The following is a 21839-nucleotide window of genomic DNA, read 5'->3' as shown; positions in this document are numbered from 1 at the left end:
AAAGGATCTCAACTGTCATGTCGAGAATACAGAGGGGAGGAACATAGAGGGACCAAGGTTCCACGCTGGACATTCCAGCCGGTGAACAAGTGACTTCATTACACTTCTTCCTCTTGACAATTAAATAAGTAACAACATAGCTGAGAACAATTAAACATAATCACGCAAGTGCAAAGGCCACCTGCGAACTCTCACACTCCTGCGAGAACCAGCAGACTCCTGAACAGGAACAGAAGAAAGACCTCCAGAAGGGGACCTGTCAGAAAAAGAAGAATCATATCCAGCAAAGTGAGAGAGACGGCTGTGATTCCATATACGACCATCCTCTGTCTTAACAGCATTTTTGAAAAGTTTCACAATGGTTCTAGGAGCAGAGAACTTCGACCAATTTTGACATCCAACAGGTGCTTTTATCTTAACTTTCTCCCAACTTTAAAATTCATAACCTTTGCAGACTTTTTCTTGTCAATATACACTTTCCTTCTAAGTTGCAAAGATAATTCTTTATCTCTCCAAGCCGCAACTTCATTGTTTTTAACACCTTTGTCAGTCACCATCCATGCAGGACACAAACAAGTGTTAGGAGCCCTCCCCTTGAAAAGTTCAAACGGTGTTTTACCCGTGGATGAATGCGGGGTGAACATATAAGCTGTTATCCGGCTCTGTAGCTCCCTCCTCCAATCCAAACAATTAACCTTTGCCAACTGAATACACTCCTTAAGAGTCCTGTTAAATCTCTCCAAAGCACCATTCGCCTCAGGGTGATATAATGAAATTTTCTTATGAACCACACCACACTTGACAAGATAGTCCTCCATAACACCTGAACAAAACTGAGGACCATTGTCTGAAAGAATAGAGTTGGGAAAACTCTCCCTTTTGAACACAGAATCTAGAAAGGAAATCACGGACTGACTTGTGACCTCCCTTACCAAACTTACCTCCACCCACCGGGAATATAGATCTAACAAAACCAACATGTAGGGAGTCTGTCTTTCACCATGCAAAGGACCCACAATATCTATTGCCAACTCATCCCAGGGAGATCTAGGCAATCTTCTACAAACCATGGGTGGGCTTCTTGTTTTGAGCACTTTGTCACTGATCTGACAAGGAGTACACTCCCTTACAACACGTTCCACCATTATGTCCAAACCCGGCCACCAAAAATTCTGACGGATGCGTTCTTTTGTCTTAGAAATTCCCATATGTCCTTCATGGGCCATGTCCACTATAACCTTCCTAAGATTCAACGGCGGAATCAATCTGGTTCCTCTCATAAGTAGACCATCAACAACAGCCAATTCATTTGCCACCAAAGACCATGGTTTGTTAAGGGAAGATGACTTATTCTGATGCAAAAGGCTGATAACACCCAACATTTCATCATCCTTTGCCAACTCAACCTTCCATTCATCTTCCTTCACAGCTCCCAGAGTAACATCACAAACACTTAATTCGGAATCAAAATCTATTTGCTCACCAACATCCTGACCACCAACCTCACCTACAACACTCACCAATCTAGACAAGCAATCCGCCGAGACGTTACTCTTTCCAGGAATGTACTCAAACTTAAAATCATACTCCTGCAAGGAGATTACCCACCTCCTTATCCTTGAGGAAATGGAATCCAAACCCTTTCTTTCAAATATTTCCTTTAGAGGTTTGTGATCAGATCTGACTGTAAAAGATGAACCCCACACAAACTTCCTGAATTTGTTTACCGACCAGAATATTGCCAAGGCTTCTTTTTCAATGACCGAATAACTTAGTTCAGCCCCTTTTAAGCACCTAGAAGCACACGCAATCAACTCTTCACGACCCTTCATTACCTGAATTAACAGAGAACCCAGATCTTTATTGCTCGCATCAGTCACAATGAAAGTAGGATCCCCAGGTACAAATGCCTGTAAGTCAGGTGCATTCCTAAGATCAGACTTCACTTGTTTGAACTCCACACTGCATTCTTTCGACCACACAAACTCCACATTTTTACACAAAAGCTTCCTCAAATGTACAGTCTTATCGGCAAAATTCCTCACAAACTTATTATAGAACTACGCCATTCCCAAAAACGAGGAGACTTATTCTTTAGAGGCAGGTTCTTCTAACATTTCAATTGTGTCAACTAACTCTCTCTTAGGACTAATACCAAGTCTCGAAATGTGATGACCCAGGTAATCAAGTTCTGTGACACCAAATTTACATTTGCTTCTGCGTAAAGTCAGATCCGCATCCAACATTCTTTTTAATACAGTATGAACCCTCCCATGATGTTCAAACACATCCTTTCCACAAATCAACACATCATCTTGGTAACATCTAACCCCTGGTATCCCTTTGAACAAATCTTCCATAATCCTTTGAAATACTGATGCCGCAGACACCAGACCAAACGGCATTCTTAGAAACTTAAATGCCCCCATAGGAGTAATGAAGGATGTTAACTCCTGACACTCCCCACTCAAAGGAACCTGGTAATAAGCTGAAGCCATATCCAAGGTGGTGAAATAGCAAGCACCGTCAAGTGTTGAAACTAATTCCTCTATATTTGGAAGAGGATATTTATCAATTATCACCTCTTTATTCAGTGCACGAAGGTCCACACATAGACGAATCTCATTATTGGGTTTACGAGCTACTACAATAGGGGCAAGCCACTCTGTCGCTTCAACAGCTTAAATTACACCTGTGGACAACAATTTTCCAATCTCCTTCTTTACGGCTTCTTGTACACAAACTGGAATACGTCTGACTCTTGCTGCAACAGGGGTAGCACCAAGTTTCAACTTTATATGGTGATTATAACCTTTCAAACAGCCCAACTTGTCAGAAAACAAATCACCAAATTCTTTTACAAATTTGTTTTCATCCCCTTCGACTGATTGAACTTGTACAGAAGGATGTGCATTAGGGTTAAGAATGACACCTAAACGTGCCTGATGTGACCAGCTTAACAAACTGTCACCACGTTCAGCCACATATATTTTTGCGTCAGTAAATCTTCCTTTAAACTCAATACAATCTTCAAAGTAACCCAACAACTTGATGGGCAACTCATTGTAACCTCTGGGATTAATATCTGGTTTCATAAGAAACTTTCTCCCTTTAAAAATTTTTATGTAGACATCCTTTGCAACAAAGGTGATGTGGGAACATAAATCAAACTTCATCTCAACACTTACATCCCCCACTAAAACCCAATCTGTAGGATGTTCCACGTCATTTTCACTTATTTGAAAACTAACCAACTTAGTCTCTGTCCCATAATCTCTCTTGTTTCTCAATCTGCAATTCTTTCCAAGGTGACCCTTTTTGCCACACACATTGCAACTGAACCTATTTGCTGGACACTCCTTTGCATTAGCCATGTGTCAAAATCTTCCACACCTATAACAATTGCCTTGAAAAGGTGTAGAAAACTTCCTAGCAGACTGTAACTTAACAGCACTGCTGTCCACCTCGGTACTACTCTCACGCACAGGTTCTTCAATTTTCTCCTTTACATCTTTCTGTACCACCTGACACTCTACTTCCTGAACCTTACTACTTGTAGATTCTTCTTTACCGACTTTGCTCAGCTCTCCAACACATTTTAACATGTGCTCAACCCTCTTTGCGATACTAATAACTTCATCCAAAGGTGGCTCATCCTTAAGCCAGAGCTCCTCCCTGATCTTATCACTTCCGCACCTCAAAACAAATTGATCTCTAACTCTTTCTTCCACCAACCCACCAAATTTACAACTTGACGCCAATTTCCGTAATGAAGTTATGAATTCTTCTACACTTTCCTCCTTCCCTTGTTCACGCAGGCCAAAATAGTACCTCTCCATAATTGTGCTTACCTTAGGCAGGTAATGTAAATCCAATTGCCTTACACAAATGTCATACTCATTCAAACCTCTCTGATCAGCTTGTGTAAGTAAAGGTACATTTTCTAACACCTCCTGTCCTTCTCCGCCTAAACAATGCATTAATAAAGCATGTTTTCTTTCCCCACTCAAGTTAGCACCAAACACTCTAGCATAGTTCTCAAAAATCTTTTTCCATTTTTTCCATTTAACTAAAGGTTCTCCAGGATCTGATAAAAAAACGGTGGAGAAGTAACATTCTGCACAGCAGCTATTCACAAATTAGTTCTTTTAACTTTAAATCAATCACCTAGAGCAATACACGTTTCAGTTTCCCCCCAAAAAAATTCTTAAGTATTCATCTTTTTTTTTTTTACAGTAATAACTTCCTACCAAACATGCAATTAATAAAAACAATTGCATATATATATCAATATGAAATGCTGTAGGAATATTAATACCCAAAGAGTATACCCTAGGTGTGCCTGTCACCGTTGATGTCCTTACTACTGGTGAGGCAGAATTAATTTAAAATTAAATATAACATTAAAAAAAAAGGTGTGCCTGTCACCGTGTGAAAGTAGTCCTTTATCAACACGCCTGGTGAGTTTCAAGTAACTAGACTCCCTTGAATTCCATTTTCCATCCGTCTTCCACTGTTCCAAGTTCACCACAGGATTCAAAATTAGATTCCTCCAAACGATCCTTTTCCCACCAAAACAGCCGCTTTCCGATGTCCAGACACTCGTCCCACGCTGTACTCGCCTTTTTCTTTAGTAATTCGAGCTTGTTTTCAGCCTGGGAGTTTGATCCTGACTCAAAATGGCCGACAAAAAAAACGCTTGGGTTACTTTTTACATTGAGTTGAGCTTCTTTTTCTTTTTCCGAGTTTCACACTCACTCAAGATGGCCGCCACAAAACATCCGGACGCTTTTCTGTAGGCGAGAGGGCACCTTTCTTCCATTTCTCAATACGTCACGTTAGACGAAGGGAAGACACACGGGCCTACCTCCTCTTCTCAGAAACAGCGCAATTATTTTTTTTGCCATCAATTCACCTCCTCGTTCTGCCGCCCGATGTTTCCTCGAACCTGACACCAGAATAAACAGCAGTAATCGAACTCCGGTTGAAGAGTGACTTTTTCCTTCTTTTTTTTTTTTAAATAACCTTTTTCCTTGTTGTCATTGAGGTTGTTTCCTCTTTTCTTGATCCTTCTTCTTCATCCAGCCAAGCGTCGCCAGTGTAACAAAGTGAGAGGACACATATGATATAGTTGAGTAAGAGGTATTTAATACAACCTCATCCAACAGCCAAAGGATCTCAACTGTCATTTCGAGAATACAGAGGGGAGGAACATAGAGGGACCAAGGTTCCACGCTGGACATTCCAGCCGGGGAACAAGTGACTTCATTACACTGAGCAGTAGAGAAGATGCTCCTGGTGGGGCCTTAGTTACATCTTTACTGGAAAACCTACTTACCATCCAAGAACAATAAACGTATTCATCTGTAACCTAATCACGTCTACTGGAATTCCTTACTACGACACAACAAGAATCTTCAAAATAGTCAAAGAATTCTCGAGCACAACAGCCATAGAGAACACCAACCACTCCTCCCAAGAACTCTGCAACACCCTCTCTGACTACTTCCACAGCAAGATCACCAACATCTACAACAACTTCAGCCTCCAACCTGCCACCCTCAACCCCAACGGCCTCTACCAACTAGCGTTCATCAGCCAAACTATTACCACCTTCTCTCCGCTCTGACCACCTCAGCCATCATGTCTTCCATCCGCTCGGGGGCACCCACCGATCCCTACCCCCACCACCTCTTCAAACTTGCAATCAACCCAATCAGCACGCAACTCACCAGCATCCTCAGCACCTCCATGTCTACAGCAACCTTCCCAGACAGATGGGGACATGTAGATATCAGACCCACCCTAAAGACAGCCTCTGCCGACCACAGCAATCTGAAAAATTACTGGCCGATCTCCTTGCTCCCCTACCCAGGCCAAAGCAATTGAGGAAGTTCTGATCATCAGGAAAAACACCTCCTCTTGTGGCCACAGCTGGTGGCCTGCAGAACTCGGACCTACATCCACACCGACTGACCATGCACGCAACCTGGGCATCATCCTCAACAGGCAACTGACCACGAAATGATAAATCAAAGCTGTCACCTTCTCCTATTTCCATACAATCCACATGCTCCGCAGAATCTTCAGATGTATCTCAACCAACAACAAAAAGATTATCATGCAGGCCCTTGCCACCAGCCGTCTTGACTACGGCAATGCCCTCAACGCTGGCATCCCCACCCAGCTCCTTATTAGACTCCAGACCATACAGAACACTGCAGCCAGACTCATCCTGGACCACCCAAATGTACCCACATTGCCCCCCACCTAAGAGACCTCCACTGGCTCCCCATCAAGAAGAGATGCAAGTACGAGTTCCTCATGCATGCCTACAAAGCCATCCACAACCTAGGACCTGCCTACATCAACCACCGACTGAACTTCCACCATCCCTCCAGATACCTGCAATCCTCTTCATTCACCCTTGCACACACCACCCACATCTGTCGCCGCGGTGGCCGCTCCTTCTTCTACATCACTGCCAAGACTTGGAATGACCTTCACCTCCAGCTACGTATAGCCCCCTTGCTGGCAGACTCCAGAAAGAGACTCAAGACCTGGCTCTTCTACAGAGACATAGCGCCCATATTCCCCTAAGGGTGACAGTGTTGCGCTTTATAAATGTTGATTAATTGCCTCGAAGATTAAGACGATTCAAATGCAAAATTTAAAACACAATAACAAAATATAAAATAAATCATACTACAAAATTTAATTTATAATAAATCCATATAAAGATAATATTTTCTAATGTCAGCCCGTATTGTTATGGCTTTACAAAGGGAGAACTTAATAAATTGTTTTGCTGTCATCTATTTAATTGATCCATTTATGCTTTAGCATCTCAACTACATAAATAAAGAGTAAGTAAAGCCACTCTAGGCAACTTACAAACTTTTAAAGAACTAGTAGTGCCTTCGCATTCAACATGTTTTGCATTACATTTAAACAACAACATTGAAGTGGAATAATTAACTAAAAATAATCTTTATTGTTTTAATGGCTTTCAAATGAGGATTGATTATAAACAAAGCTGGATGTGTGTCATCTTTTTTGAACATAGCTTACTTAAAGTGCTCCTTTGAAGCCAGACACTAGATGCATGGTGCTCACAAAAACCAGATGAGACACTACTGAAAATTAGTTGTTGCTTCTTCAGGATATCCACCTGCCCATTTGAACCAGTTTGATACACAGTAATAGTTTTAATATAACATTGTTATTTGCTTACTTGAAAAATCCTGTAGCCGACAGACTCACTTGATCCATATATGCTGCCAACACCTTGAATGAAATAAGATATGAAACAAGACTTATTTATCAATTTATGCAAGAAAATCCAACAATGAATCATTAAGGGACTAACTCACAAGTATGTTAGCAGTTTGAATAACTGACTTCTGATTTAATCATGAATTTCTACAAGTAAACTTATTTGCGGAAAAAAAGATTTGTGAATTAGGGCCAGACGTAGGAAGGCTATTACCAGTTGGTAACGGCCGAAAACGGCCGTTACCGCCTGGTAATAGCCTTTTCAGATGTAGGTGGTATATTTACAGATTCGGTAAATAAGGAATCGGTATTTACCGATTCGGTATTTACAGATTCGGTATTTACCGAATCATCATTTACCGATTCGGTATTTACCGAATCGGTAAATGAGATGTAGGAAGCAATTTAAAGAGTGCTTTTGTGCTTTAAGGTTTCGTTATTTACCACCAACTATTAGTTGGTGGTAAATAAGGAATACCTCTGTAAATGCAAATCTGTGCATTCACACCTGTGCCATGTGACAGACATACATGCCCTTAGGGCATGTATGCATGCCACATGTGCACACCAGCACTATTCAGTTGTGCAACAGGATGTCAAAGTGACACCCTGCCACCCTTGACTCTTTCCCTATTTTACCGAATCGGTATTTACCGATTCGGTAATTGACATCGGTAAATACCAAATCTTAACGAGTCGGTATTTTTTTACCGACTTTTTATCTACATTACATTTACCGAATCGAAAATACCGAATCGGTAAAATTTGGTATTTTCGAATCGGTAAATTACAATTACCTACATCTAGCCCTTGGTCCCTAATATGGATCTTTCTACTATGACTAGTCTATTTTCCTCTCATCATGTTATAAATCTTTCAAAATAGTTTTGGATGCCATTATCACCATTGCAGAATCTCACTAGCCACGTACCTTCCTCTGTTATAATCATCTCTCTTTAAGGGAGCACGACATATCTCCCCACTGGGTTCAATGATGTTTTTTAATATTAAACATAAAAGATCATTTGAATCGAAAATATAGGCTCTCAGGACAGCGTAATACAGATTTAGGAAAAGGGAAACTCATGTTAACAGTGTAGAAACATTCCTGTTTCTGCTGGCTGTCCTCTGGCTGAGTTTAATCTTTGCATCCTCTCTTTACTTATTATCTTGAATGTTTGGGTGATCTGTTTCTAGCATTTTTTATCATCAATTTGTCTATTTGAAAGTCTGCTTGGTTGCCGACATGTCGCCCTTACCCAGAAAAAAATCTGTCTTGGATGACAAAGCAGCATGTGAAACTTAATCCAGGGTAAATTTGAGATTTTTCTGGTGTGGGAGAGTCAATGCATGGCATGTGATGGATCACTTGACAATAACACTGCATTCACTACATTAACTTACCACTACTTTGTAAGGTAAAGTATATAATTACTGCTTTTAATTCCACTAGTACCTCCTAGACCTTGTACATGTGAAGATAAGACAATAATTACATATGTATTTTACAGTGAAGTAGTTTTAGACAGTTTTATTTATTTTTTATGATTTTATATAGCGCAAACTTGGCCTGGAGGTACCGGAGCAATTTACAATAGAACCGAAACATGACAATCACAATGAGAATACCATAGAGTTGAAACCTAGGGGGAATGAAAGGCAAAAAATGAGGAGTGAATGGGAGGAAAGATGTACGTACGTAAGTAAAAATCAGTCTATGAAGGGAATATTTGAGATATAACCTCAGACTAATTAAAGCATATATAGGAGAGTGGATGGAGGCAAAAGGAATTTAGCCAAAGTGTATTTCACTGAGAAGAGCATTGAGATCATTATTGAAGGTATCAAGGCACGTGGGCAAGCGGAGAGTCAGAGAGAAGTAGTTCCAAATTGGTGTAGTGCTTCCAGAGAAGGGTTGGTTCAACAAATAACTACTCTCGATTGAAGAGGGGATGGTTCAAGGAGAAGAGAGTGAGCATTTCTTGACCTTCCTTTGCCTACCGGAATTTTCAGTTAGTTACGACATTATAGATGAGTGCTGTGCTTTGTGAGTGGTGCAGGTGGTTTTAAATTGGGCTCTCGCCACTAAAAGAAGCCACTGCAGGGATTACAGGATAGGGGGGATGTGGTCAAATTTCTTGCGACTGGTCACAAAGTGGGCTGTAGCATGTAGAAGTGCCTCGAGTATGCATAAAAGAACTTTAGGGATGTCTGAGAGGAGTGTGATCCGGTAGTCAGGTATGGAAAAAAACACCACCTGGACAGCTGGTTTTGGGTCCTGTTCTGGGATGAGTTGCCTGAATCCCCATAGTGGCCTAAGCTGAAACTGGGCTGTCTAGGCCATGGCTCTGATGTGACTCTAGAGGTTGAGATGGCTGCTGAGGGTGCTATACAAAAGACATTCCATTCTAAACAGTGGAGGTGTGGCCCTTCAAGGTGAGGAGGAGTTCCATCCAGTCATGAACAGAAGGATTAGCTTTTCTTGGAGACATAAGAAGAAATTCTGTTTTGCAGGGTTTAGTTTGAGGAGGAATATTTCGACATCTGTAATTCAGATATGCGTCCTGCCAATTAACATTGGTATCATCAGAGTACAGGTGGCAGAGGACCCCAGAGATCCTAAGGATCATGCAGATGGGTTCAAGATATGGATTGAAGGGATGTGGTCTCATACCGCAACAAGATGGCGGCTCCAATTTGAGCTCCTCTCGGGCGCGGAGCTCTTATATTATTTAAAGACGTTTTCTCCGCAATTTGAGGCAAGCGGATGCAGGAACATGCTGATTAAAGGTTTGAGGCGGCTTTTGGTGCCGTTTTGATTGTTTTTTGGACCCCGGACGAGCCAGTGGAGGTGGAGGCAATTCACTTCATTTTGGATGCGTGCGGCCGTCATTTTGTATCGGCCGTCGCTCGCCTGTTTCTCGTCAAGGTAAACCGGCGTTTTCTTTTTTCATGTCCTAAACACATGGCAACGGTCTTCACTTTCATAACAAACTTCTCATATTCCTCCTGCTAGCTATGTGACTTTTGCCACAGGCATACTTCTCTTTCTAAAAACTGTTCAGAATGTGAGGCACTTCTCAGCACTATGCTCCTTTCACGTTGATACTCATTTTACCATGTTCTCTGAGCCTTCACATTTAGCTCTCCTTAGATCTGCAAGATCAGCTTATAAGAAGCACATTTTCAGTGAAAAAGCATCTTCCTTCTGTTCCCAAATGGATCATGCTAAAAATAGGCCCAGAGTACTCTTTAACATTGTCATAAGACAAACCTCCTCTGGCCCTCCTGATCTGACGGCCTCCAACAAAAGATGTGAGGAAATTGCCAGCTTCTTCACGGACACAATTGCCAAAATTGATCAATCCTTCCCTCAAATCACAGCCTTTCACAATTGCCAAATCTCTCTTAACATCTCCCCTTTCTCCACACCAACCCAGCCTCCTGATCCTTTCTTCAATCAACCTACTCCTATTGGTTCTGGAGACATCCTTTCCAACACATAACTGAAAAACGATGCCACTTGGATTAATTTCAAACCCATGTCTGAGCTTGAAGTCTTTAATATCATTGAAAAAGTAAAGCGGACCTCTCATACCAAAGACCCACTCCACACTCAGCTAGTACATAACCTAAACCACATAATTGCCCCATGTTGGACTATAATTATTAACGCCTCCCTTGCCTCAGGGTGTGTCCCTGACACCCTTCAACTTGGGTAAATAACTCCCATTCTTAAAAACCACAAGGCTGCCTCTAATGATCCCAACAACCTCTGTGCCATCTCTAACCTCCCACTCTCAGCTAAAACCATGGAGAAATGTGTCAGGCAAATACAACGTACTTGACTCCTTCCAATCTGGTTTCAGGAAAGGCTGCAGCACCCAAACCGCCATGCATAACATTGTTGACAACATTCATCGTTCCTTAGAGAATGGAGAGGCTTGCCTTCTTATCCTTCTGGACCTCTCAGCAGTGTGCGATACAGTCAATCATTCATCCTTACTGGAGTCTCTCCAGAATCGTTCTGGCCTCAATGGCACTGTCCTAAACCGGCTCAACTCCTACCTCCAACACCAAATACAACAAATTAAAATTAACTCCTGCCTCTCCAATCTTACTCCGTTCTCTCTGGGTGTACCCCAAGGCTCAATTCTCTCCCCGTCACCCTTCAACCTCTTCATGGAACCCCTTACTATCATTATGCATTAAGCCGGGCTCAATTATCACCTTTGTGCTGACAACAAGCAACTCTACTACTAAATAAATTCACACAGCGACATCCTTTATCTAAACAACACTCAGAGCAAGATTCAATCCTGGTTTTACTCCAACCATCTAAAATTGAACCCCAACAAAATGGAAATTATTCTATTCTCCCTCAAAAGTAACCACCTCCCTATCAAAAGCTGGATTACTGACCTCACAGCCCTAAACTGTCCGCTCACTCTACCCAACTCGGCTAAATCATTAGGTTTCTTCCTGGACAAAAATTTGGCACTGAAGGACCATATTAATAACTCAGCTAAAGGAGCTCTTTTCACACTTAAACACCTCAAAAAAATCAAACCCCTCATCCCTCAAGATGGCTTCTAATGGGTCGTTCAATCACTAGTCCTCTATAAACTTGACTACGGTAATGCTATTCTCACTGGAAGCCTTAAAGCTTACCTTGCCCCCCTCAGATCTGTGCTCAATATGGCTGCCCGGCTTATAACTGACTGCAAATGTTTGATCACATCACGCTTGCCCTCAAGTCCCTAAATAGGCTCCCCATCAAAGGAAGATGCATCTACAAGACCGCCTGCATCACCCACAAATGTATTCATTCTTAATCCCTGGCCTACTTAACAAATAAACTCACAAGAGTGGGAAGTGCCAGGCCGATGAGAAGCTCTAATGCTCTTCTCCTCGTTCCCCAAAAGAAATCTACCCAGACTCGCTCCTTCTCAGGAAATGCACCTAGCATCTGGAATTCCCTTCCGAGGGACGTTCGTTGTAACCCCTCCTACCATGGCTTCAAAAGAGACCTTTAATGCCATCTCTTCAATACATACTGCAATACATGACTCTTTCAGAACCTGATATCTTGTGACACCTGTTCAGGTCATCTCTCTGACGATCTGCTGGCTTTTCTTTTTACTTGTGTTCTCCTATTGTTCACACCTACCTTGCTCTCCATGGTCTCCCATGTATTTTAAGTTCTAACTACAGTTCTGTAATTTTTATGTGTTCTGTTTACACGGTCTCCTGTTGTATTTATTTATGAGTGTTCCTCTGTCACACCTCCCTTATGTTTTTAACTGTATGTAACCTTTGATCCTAAGGTTTTTTTTGCCTTTCTCCTGATACAATGTGGATATTCTCATGTTCTTGATTGTATTTTGCTTGTATCCGCTGTTCCATTAACATTTGCCTTGCTCTTGCTCCTGTAAAAATTAAAGAATGGGTGAGCAACCAATATACCCTTGCGGGCTTGGGCAAATGATAAATTGAGAAAAAATAGGCCAGCAAGGGACTTTATTCAAGTTATTAATATCAGCAACTTTGGGATTAATTAGGAACCCACACTACTGCAAGTTAGTGGCTGAGACTAAAAGGTATCTCTAAAACAAGAGGATAATGTTACCACACTAACAAAATAAATGAATACAATAACCAGGTTTTTGTGTCAAAAGATTATTTTCTTAAAAACAAATAGATTTAAGATTTAACAGGGTACAGAAAAATGCATTTCAGATATACAAGGGGTATCTTATACATAATACATCAGACAGTAGGTCCAAACTGCTGAAATAAAGTAACACAATGACTTCAACTCAAAGAGTAAATGAAAATCAATCGTGGTTGATGAATAACGTGCAGAATTGGACTCAATAGTCGACGTTTCGGTCTTTGCGATATTATTTCATAAGACCATCATCAGGACATAGGTTTTATGCATCTAAGTGATGACCCTCTGGAAAAATATAACAAAATAACATAATATTATAACCTGATTGTGACGTCCTATCACCTGCAATTGAAGTAGCAAACCCTATGAAAGTGAATGGTGGCTTTCTTCTACTTCTTTTTCAAACTGTGTCCTAAGGTTACTTCTACCTGAAACATGGTTCAACTGTATATGGTATATTATCACGTTACAGCACCTTGAACCAGTTACTCTTGTTTTACAGCATTTTCTACATTGAAGTTCCTGATTTAATATTGACAGAGTGTCCACACCATCTGAATTATATCAGTCAAAACCACTGACCCAAATAGGAAGTGGATTTTTCATATTGTGGAGTAAGTGTGATTCACTTACAAATAATCTTTTAATCTTTCTTGTGATTTATTAGTAACTCAAAGATCGTTATTGAGTCGCCACACCGACCCAAAAGAGTCTTACCACGATTTGTTTGTTGTATTAATTTAACATGTTGTTTAGTATTCAAAAGAAATTGTATTTTATCTCTATCTTCATGGTAATGGTCATGTATAGAATTGATGTAATTAAAAAATATTAACTTAACCAGGTTATAATATTATGTTATTTTGTTATATTTTTCCAGAGGGTCATCACTTAGATGCATAAAACCTATGTCCTGATGATGGTCTTATGAAATAATATCGCAAAGACCGAAACGTCGACTATTGAGTCCATTTCTGCACGTTATTCATCAACCACGATTGATTTTCATTTACTCTTTGAGTTGAAGTCATTGTGTTACTTTATTTCAGCAGTTTGGACCTACTTTCTGATGTATTATAGGAGTGTATAAGATACCCCTTGTATATCTGAAATGCATTTTTCTGTACCCTGTTAAATCTTTTTGTCTTTAAGAAAATATTCATCTTTTGACACAAAAACCTGGTTATTGTATTCATTTATTTTGTTAGTGTGGTAACATTATCCTCTTGTTTTAGAGATACCTTTTATTCTCAGCCACTAACTTGCTGTAGTGTGGGTTCCCAATTAATCAGAGTCCCAAAGTTGCTGATATTAATAACTTGAATAAAGTCCCTTGCTGGCCTATTTTTTCTCAATTTATCACTTGCTCCTTTAAAGCGCTCTGATACCTCTGGGTCTAGCCAGTGCTATATGAAACCTCTAAAATAAATAAATAACTGATCCGCAGGAGGTGGATACAACCGATCTGTTTAACCTTGTGGGTGCTCATGACGAGCCCAGCTCGTCATGAGTCACAATGGAGCTGTGCTCATGACGAGCTGGGCTCATCATGCCGGCTCCGCGCCACACAGGAGCGATTGATTCGCAGCCTGTGCGGGCAAAATAATCAGTGGGCGGGGTCGTGTCGAGACCAGATCGTCATGAGCACAGCTCCACTGTGACTCATGACGAGCTGGTCTTGTCATGAGCACTGCGCTCACCCCCCGCCCCACCCAGCACGGTGGGGGAATTACCGCTGCAGGGAAGGGGTTAAACCTTGGATCCAGTCAATACCAGGTTGCCTACAGAATCCTAAAAACAGATACATCTGGGCCAGTAGTTTTTGCAGTTAGTCGCTTTCTATTTTCATTCTGGATTAATCAACAGAAGTTTTTACCTTAGGCTGCAATGACTGTTATTACCAAAAATGAATTCTTGTGATTGTGAAATGTTGGTTACTTAAACAAACGAACTGTGTACAAGATTATATTTCAATATTTTTTAAGTGGCGTTGCTTTTAACTGGAAGGCTAGCTTGCCTGTTTTAACGCTTTTATCCAGTTTTTTTATCATGCATTTTATATGTAACCCAAGAACCCTATTCCTTTGTTTAAGACTGCAAAATGATGGCTCTTTTTCTATACTTTGATGCAAACCAACCAAATAAAGTTATTTATGATTACGATGATGATGATGATGATGATGACCTACATATATTTCTTTAGAAATGCAAAGGAATTGCACACCACCAAGATAGATTTTTATTTGATAACCAACTTTCCCAATTCCATAGGCTGTGTGGAACACACTTGCCAATCTGCCCGCCATCTACCATAAAGTATAAATCTGCAACAGGTAAAATTCTCATTCTTTAACTATACAAGTGGTGTGTGATGCTAAACATGTGATTACAGACAGACATAGTAGCAAGAGTTCCAGGGAGCAGCTGCAATTCTTTCCTATTCATGCAATTTGGCATATATATAAGGCTACAAAGTGGAGAAGTGTGGCTCACCGATTAGAGCGGCAGACCCTGAAGCAGAGGTCTGGTCCGGGACCAGGGTTCAATTCCCGACGTGGCAGGGTCTTGGGCTCAATGTCCACGGACTCGATAATTCTCCCCTCGGTGCCTACTCTAATCATGGGCCCCACTCTGGGCAATAGCTTGCTTAATCTCCACAATGGCCACGAAAGCGCTAGAATGCCTGGTTTCACCTTGGGGGTGCCCAGTAGGGGGCATCTCATAGGGAAAAGCCAGGAAGGGTTCCACAGCGGTATACAGCGCCAGGATGCCTGAAAGGTGATAGTGCGCTTTACAAGTATACATACATTTACATTTTACAAAAGGGAGACTTTGATGACAGATATATTTTGGGTAACATGGCTAGCTAATGATTTTTTGTAAATAAAAAGACTACATATTGTTAATATGATGTCTAAAGGTCTACATTGTCATTGTAGGTGATATTGCATACGCCATATGCCCATGAATCCTGACTCCATATCTGAATTCATCCACATGGAGTCAGAGTCATTACAATGTTGCATATTGAAGAACTAGAGGTATCATTGCGCGCATGTTTTGTAATTTTGAAAAGTACATTCAGATGTCTGCACAAGATGGGCGGTGCCACAGAATACTCTCCTGAATTCAGTTGCAAAATTGTGGCAACATATGCAATTCTGCACTATGTGGCAACTCTCAGAGGCTTATAAATTACTATATCTGAGTCTGAATCTGATGGGGAGGCAGAACAGCTACCACGACATAGACAAAATGATGCATCAATAGCAGTAGAGGGCCGAATATGGCGTGCTATTATAACTTATACTTATGTTGCAGGGTAAGTTAAAAATGTGCTAAATAATAGCAAATATAAATCAAATGCATGTTTGTTGGTAAATCATAAACAAACGTTATTCCTATGTTTCTCGGTACATGTAAGCAAAGTAATGTAACATTACCTCATGTCACAATATTTTTACAAAAGTGTGTAATATATGTCTATTGATGGACAAAAAATCAAAAATACAGGAAAAGAAATGGCCATGACTTGCATTTGGTACGATCAGAAGTGGTAGCCCCAAGATTTCCACCGACAGCACTGCAACACCTTGTTTCATGCACACTCATAGTGTCACTGACAGAAATACTACTAACACTAGATTGGTCATCATTCCGTGATTGTAGTACTTGACTGACATCTGCTACATGAGTGGTTTGTAATATATCTACAGTATTTATTAACTGTATCAGTCCACGAGCTACATTGCCGCTGTAGTGGCCCATTTCTACTTGTAGGCTGACAGTACGCCTTAACAACACAGATGTAGAATGTGCAAGTCTGTTAATAGACCTGGGTAATCCATCAATGCAGGCAGATTATTGACATTCCCCATCTCTCTGATCTACATGTTCTTTATTTAAATCCATGCCTAGAGTCTTGTTAGAAATTGGGTTGTTGGCTGACTGGGGTGTAAGCCCTGGTCAAGCAACAACCACAGTCCTGGTCAGGGTAAGGTGCAAGCAAAGCCCCAATTAGCCTGTGCTTACCCGATGTAGTTTGGCACAGAGCAGTCGGGCTGAACTCAGTGGCAGTGTGTAAAGTATTTGTGCAACACTTCAAACAGTACAACAGTGAAAACACCACACAACATGATTCCACACCAGTTTAGAAAAGTAGCTCTGATTTTAATAAATAAAACAAGACCAAAATTACAAAAGTCCAATTGGCAAACGCTTAGAGATTGATTTTTAAAGTTCACAGTGAAAAATAGCGCCAAAAAGCACAAAGCGCTATTGGTGATATCTGGTTACGTTGGACTGGGACAAAGTTAAAAGTTCAGGCCGACCGCAATGGAGAGCAGACCAGCTACAGGGACCCAGTTAGGCCCACTGAACAGAGTACCTTAAAACCTGGTTGTGGATATATGTGGCGCCCACTCGACGAGCATCTGAGGAGGACCCAGTAACCAAAAGTGGGGTACCCTCGACGAGCATCTGAGGAAGCCCCCCCCACCCCTTTCTCCTCTTCTCTCTTTTTCTCCTTTACTCTTCCCCCCCCCTCCTGTAACCTGGGGGGAAACCAAAGGAAAAAGCGCGCATTCACAAATGGACTGTATATATAAGAACTGCCAAATGTATATTCCACTTATATTTTTTTTCAATAAAAATTTACTAAATCAAAAAAAAAAAAAAAAAACTGGTTGTGGAGAATTGTGTGGGTCTGCGTTGAAGATTCGTCGCGCAGCTGAGGCAATGAATTGGTTCAGAGATGCAGGAGGCTACGATGCAGGGTCCTGTTGCATTGAGGATCCCGTCAACTGAGCTTGCGATGAGAAGTCAAGGGAAAGCATGGTGCAGTGGTGGTTCTGAAGGTAATGCGTCGGTCTCAAGATGCGGGTTGCGGCAGGGATGCAAGTTTTTTCAATGGGTCCAATCCACACAGCAGCGGCGAGGTGTCAGTTCTGCTTGGGGTTGCGCCGCTCAGTAAAGAAGATGCGTCAGTTCTGCTGGTAAGCACCTTAGGCCCACATTCAAGGGTCCAGGACTGGGGTGGCACCATTTAGCAGCAGCATCATGCGAATTTGGTTGTTTCCTTGTCCTTCAATACCCTTAGAATGATAAGGAAACTTCTTCCTTTCCTTCCTCTTAGCGCAGGAAAAACTCTCATGTGTACTCTGATTTTGTCGAAGATCAACTATTGTAATGGCCTCTTCCTGAAAGCTCAGGAGAAAGTCTTAAATAAACTACAATTGGTTCAGAATTCAGCGGCAAGAATACTTTCTGGCACGCATAAATTCAAATCAATTTCCCCAGTCATTCGCCAACTACATTGGCTACCAATCAGAAGCCAAACCAAATTTAAGGCACTATGTATAGCATACAAAGCAATCAATAACTCTGGACCAGAGTTCTAGAAAAAAGCCTGTACATGCCTACCAGAACCCTTCGCTCTTCCTCAGCTCGCTGCCTAACCATTCCTCGCACAAATAAACCATCATGGGGAGATAGATCTTTCATAGTTGCTACCACTAGACTGTGGAACACTCTCCCTTTACACATCAAGGTCAGCCCATCCCTCGTGACATTCAGGACATTAAGGAAACCTGTAAAAACGTGGCTTTTTAACCAGTAAGCACTCTTCTCAACGGTATGTTCTTTTATTCTTCAGCGCCGAGACACCTCCGGGTATTTGTGCGCTATAAAAATTGCATTAATAAATGAATAAATAAATAGACTCACAGATGGCAAAATCCAGGTGCAGATGCAATTTGCAATTCCTTAATTGCATTAGCAAAATAGAGAATCACAAATTTTGCGATTCTCTACTTTGCAATGGCATTTTGGGATGATACATCCAAAAGGCTTTTTCCCATTTAGAAACAGGCAGATTCTGAGAATCTGTCCGTTTGCAAACGGGAAAAAGGCTTGATACATATGGCCCTATATGTTTCAATGAAAGAGTAACTATAAGTGCACATGGGGTACACAGCAGGTCCCGCTCCTCCAGGTTTACTCTATATGAATACCACGTTAATACATATATACATAAATATCTCATGTCACTCTTCCCTGGGTACATCAACCACACAATGGTAACACAGAAGACACAGTACCACACTTTTATATTATGGAATACATATGCTACAGGTGGGAGTTTCCTCCTTGGTCTTTAGACATTCTCAATGCAATCAAGGCATTCTCAGTTTGTCTAGTGCACTTAGTATTACATGTATTAGAGGGAGCACTGCCTTCAATTATAGGCCACCAGAGTGGTCATTCTGCACTTCCATACCTCCTTTGTGGCCATTAGGGAGGTTCAGGATGGTATCATGCACCATCTGGGTGACTCTAGAAGGTGCAATTGAACAGGACAATATCTAAAGGATCGGTGGTTATATTTTGTTTGGTATAATGGAAGATGGATCCTTGCAGTACGGCCCACTGCAGCAAGTCCTGGCTTTTAAGGGATTAAGACTCTACCTAAAGTTTTAATGCCAAGATTGGCACCTCTGCTGTTTTCCTGAATCCACAGCTTAGATACCAGGTCGCCTGGTACTTCATACCAGCCCATCCGTCCCCTAAGTCCACCTTGTCCCATGAGCTCTTTGCCTTACTACCACTTTCCCATCAGTGCACTCTTCACTAACCTGTCCTGCTGCTGGCATGTCAGACTTTTGTAGAACACTCCTTAGCTCTACACCTAGGATTACCCTTTGCAAGTATATATACAGCCTTCTGAGATGGAACCTTCAACACGAAGTAAAAAAAGGAGCACAAAAGACAGGCACTGTGTTAATATGTGTTATACTGTGGAGATGTCAAATACACATAGGAAATGCCAGCACTTGTTTTTGGGCCTTGTGCTCTGGTGAAGATGAGATATATTCCCGATGTATGATGCCCTTAAGAGACAATTCCCTACACACGTTACATAAAGTTATACTAGACAGTGCAAAGTGTGCCCCGTAGGCTCTGTAAAAATACCAAAACGTTCAAGATTCAGTTCTTCACAGTTAATTGTATATAGTCTGCTGGAAGGTATGATCAAGTGATTGACTTATGTACCAAAGAGTTATTGATGTAAAATGTAATCCTCCTGGTGCGTATATAGAATCAGCGATTTCCCTATCCACAAACGACGGATGTGCAATTGGCACACTGACTGGTTTGCAAACGGAGATGCAATTTGTGATGTGACCTATATTACAAAAGGAGAACTTGGGAAAAGTGTTTACATGGAATTCATGTTCAGAAACTCAATGTAATAATGCGGGAAATCCTGTATGGACTTAATCTGAGTAAAACAAATTACATTTAGGACAGACAAAGTTCTGTCTAAAATCAATCTATAGGAAAATCAGGGGAAAACAACCAGTATATCATAATTATATTAGATTCAGCCAAATCAAAATGTATTTCATTAGGAAAATCAAAGTCATGATTAGGAAATCGAATTCAGGTGAGTGGTGAAGAGATGTTTATAAGAACCCCAAGTGAATAGAAACCAAAACCATAAAGAAAACAAAAGTGACAATATGAGTGAGCATAAACGGGTATATTGGTTAATGTTTTAAAAGACAGTCAATTACATTACATATACTCAAACACAGAGGGCAGGATCCAGTGGATAATTCATACAAAAATAGGGTTTGTCTTTTGTTGGTGCTGATGGTGTTTTGACCCTTTACCAGATACTAGGGTCTCATCAGGACTGAAATGAACCTGGGGAATGGTTGTATTGATGTAGGTGGTCTAGTTACATTATTAAAAGACCACTGGAGTCAGCCGCACTGTCACCTGATTGAGATTGCCGAATCATGACTGTGTTTTTTCTAAAGAAACACACTTCGACTAGGTGGAATCGAATATAATTATAAAATACTGGTTGTTTTTCCCTGATTTTCCTGTAGATTAATTCTAGATAGAACTTTGTAAATCCTAAATTTACTCAGATTACGTCTATTCAGAATTTCCTGCGTTATTGCATTGAGTTTCTGAGAATTGGTTCCATAGAAGCTGAGAGCCCTCTCCAGATCCACATGGTATAAATCCTCTCCTCCTCTTGAGGGGGGTGAAGTGGAGCAAAGAATGCCAGAAGTCTGATCTTCATATCAACGTGAAAGGAAGTTGCATCCTTCGGAAGGGAGGACGCTTGAGTCTGCAGAACCAGTTTGTCTGGGTGGAAGGTGGTGTAAGGCTGGTTGCCAGACAGAGGTGTAACTCGTTCATCTGCCCGCCCATTTTATGGTAAAGAGAAAGACTGATATGAGGGTAGAGAGCCTGTGCAGACAGCTGAGTAGAGGCTCAAACGGCGCACACTTAAGGAATGTATGGACTAAATCTAAGTCCTTTTGTGGCTTATCATTAGCTCCCTGCCCTCCCTTTGAGCTTGACTGAACATCTAAGAAGTGCTGAAACTGTTTCCCCATCTTCTTCCTCTAGGCCCAAAGATATGCCATGGTGCAACACAAATGTTAGCAATCCTCAAGAAAACCAAAGGATCCCACTGGGGCGAGGTCATCAAAATTTGAAGATCACACATTTCTAGGTGACCCTACTGACAGAGGCTCGATAAGCCATTCTGCATAGGGAGCATTTTTTATGTGCACACTCCCTACGATTATTGCATTACTCCTGCAGAGGCATAAATCTAGCATCTGATTTTGTTGTATAAGATGCTTAGATATTCATAATAACAGACCTTGGTCATAAAAATAGGTATTTATCCCAATGTGATGCTTAATTTGTAAAGGAATAGGTGTTGGAGCCCAAAGTTTTGTTCAGAAGCCAGCATAGTGCTATGAAAGTTTAGGGTGCCGAATACCAAGTCTGCCTAGTCTTGATTCCATCTCATGCTTCTTTCATCAATCGTCAGACGCTCTTGCAGGTTCTTTTTGATCCATGT

General features: G+C 41.2%; 1 protein-coding gene across 1 annotated transcript in view; it reads right to left on the bottom strand.

The window, feature by feature from the left end:
* Nucleotides 1-21839, bottom strand: part of LOC144762933 (xanthine dehydrogenase/oxidase-like) — a 1098251-nt gene that overhangs the window by 298715 nt on the left and 777697 nt on the right. The window contains exon 30 of the mRNA XM_078648234.1: nucleotides 7235-7287. Within this exon, the coding sequence (XP_078504360.1) occupies nucleotides 7235-7287 (53 nt within the window). The remainder of the gene's footprint in view (nucleotides 1-7234; nucleotides 7288-21839) is intronic.

This window comes from Lissotriton helveticus, chromosome 6 (assembly GCF_964261635.1).
Source record: "Lissotriton helveticus chromosome 6, aLisHel1.1, whole genome shotgun sequence".
Classification (NCBI taxonomy): Eukaryota; Metazoa; Chordata; class Amphibia; order Caudata; family Salamandridae; genus Lissotriton; species Lissotriton helveticus.
Note: the sequence above shows the minus strand (reverse complement) of the source record. Positions and strands in the feature narration are given on the sequence as shown.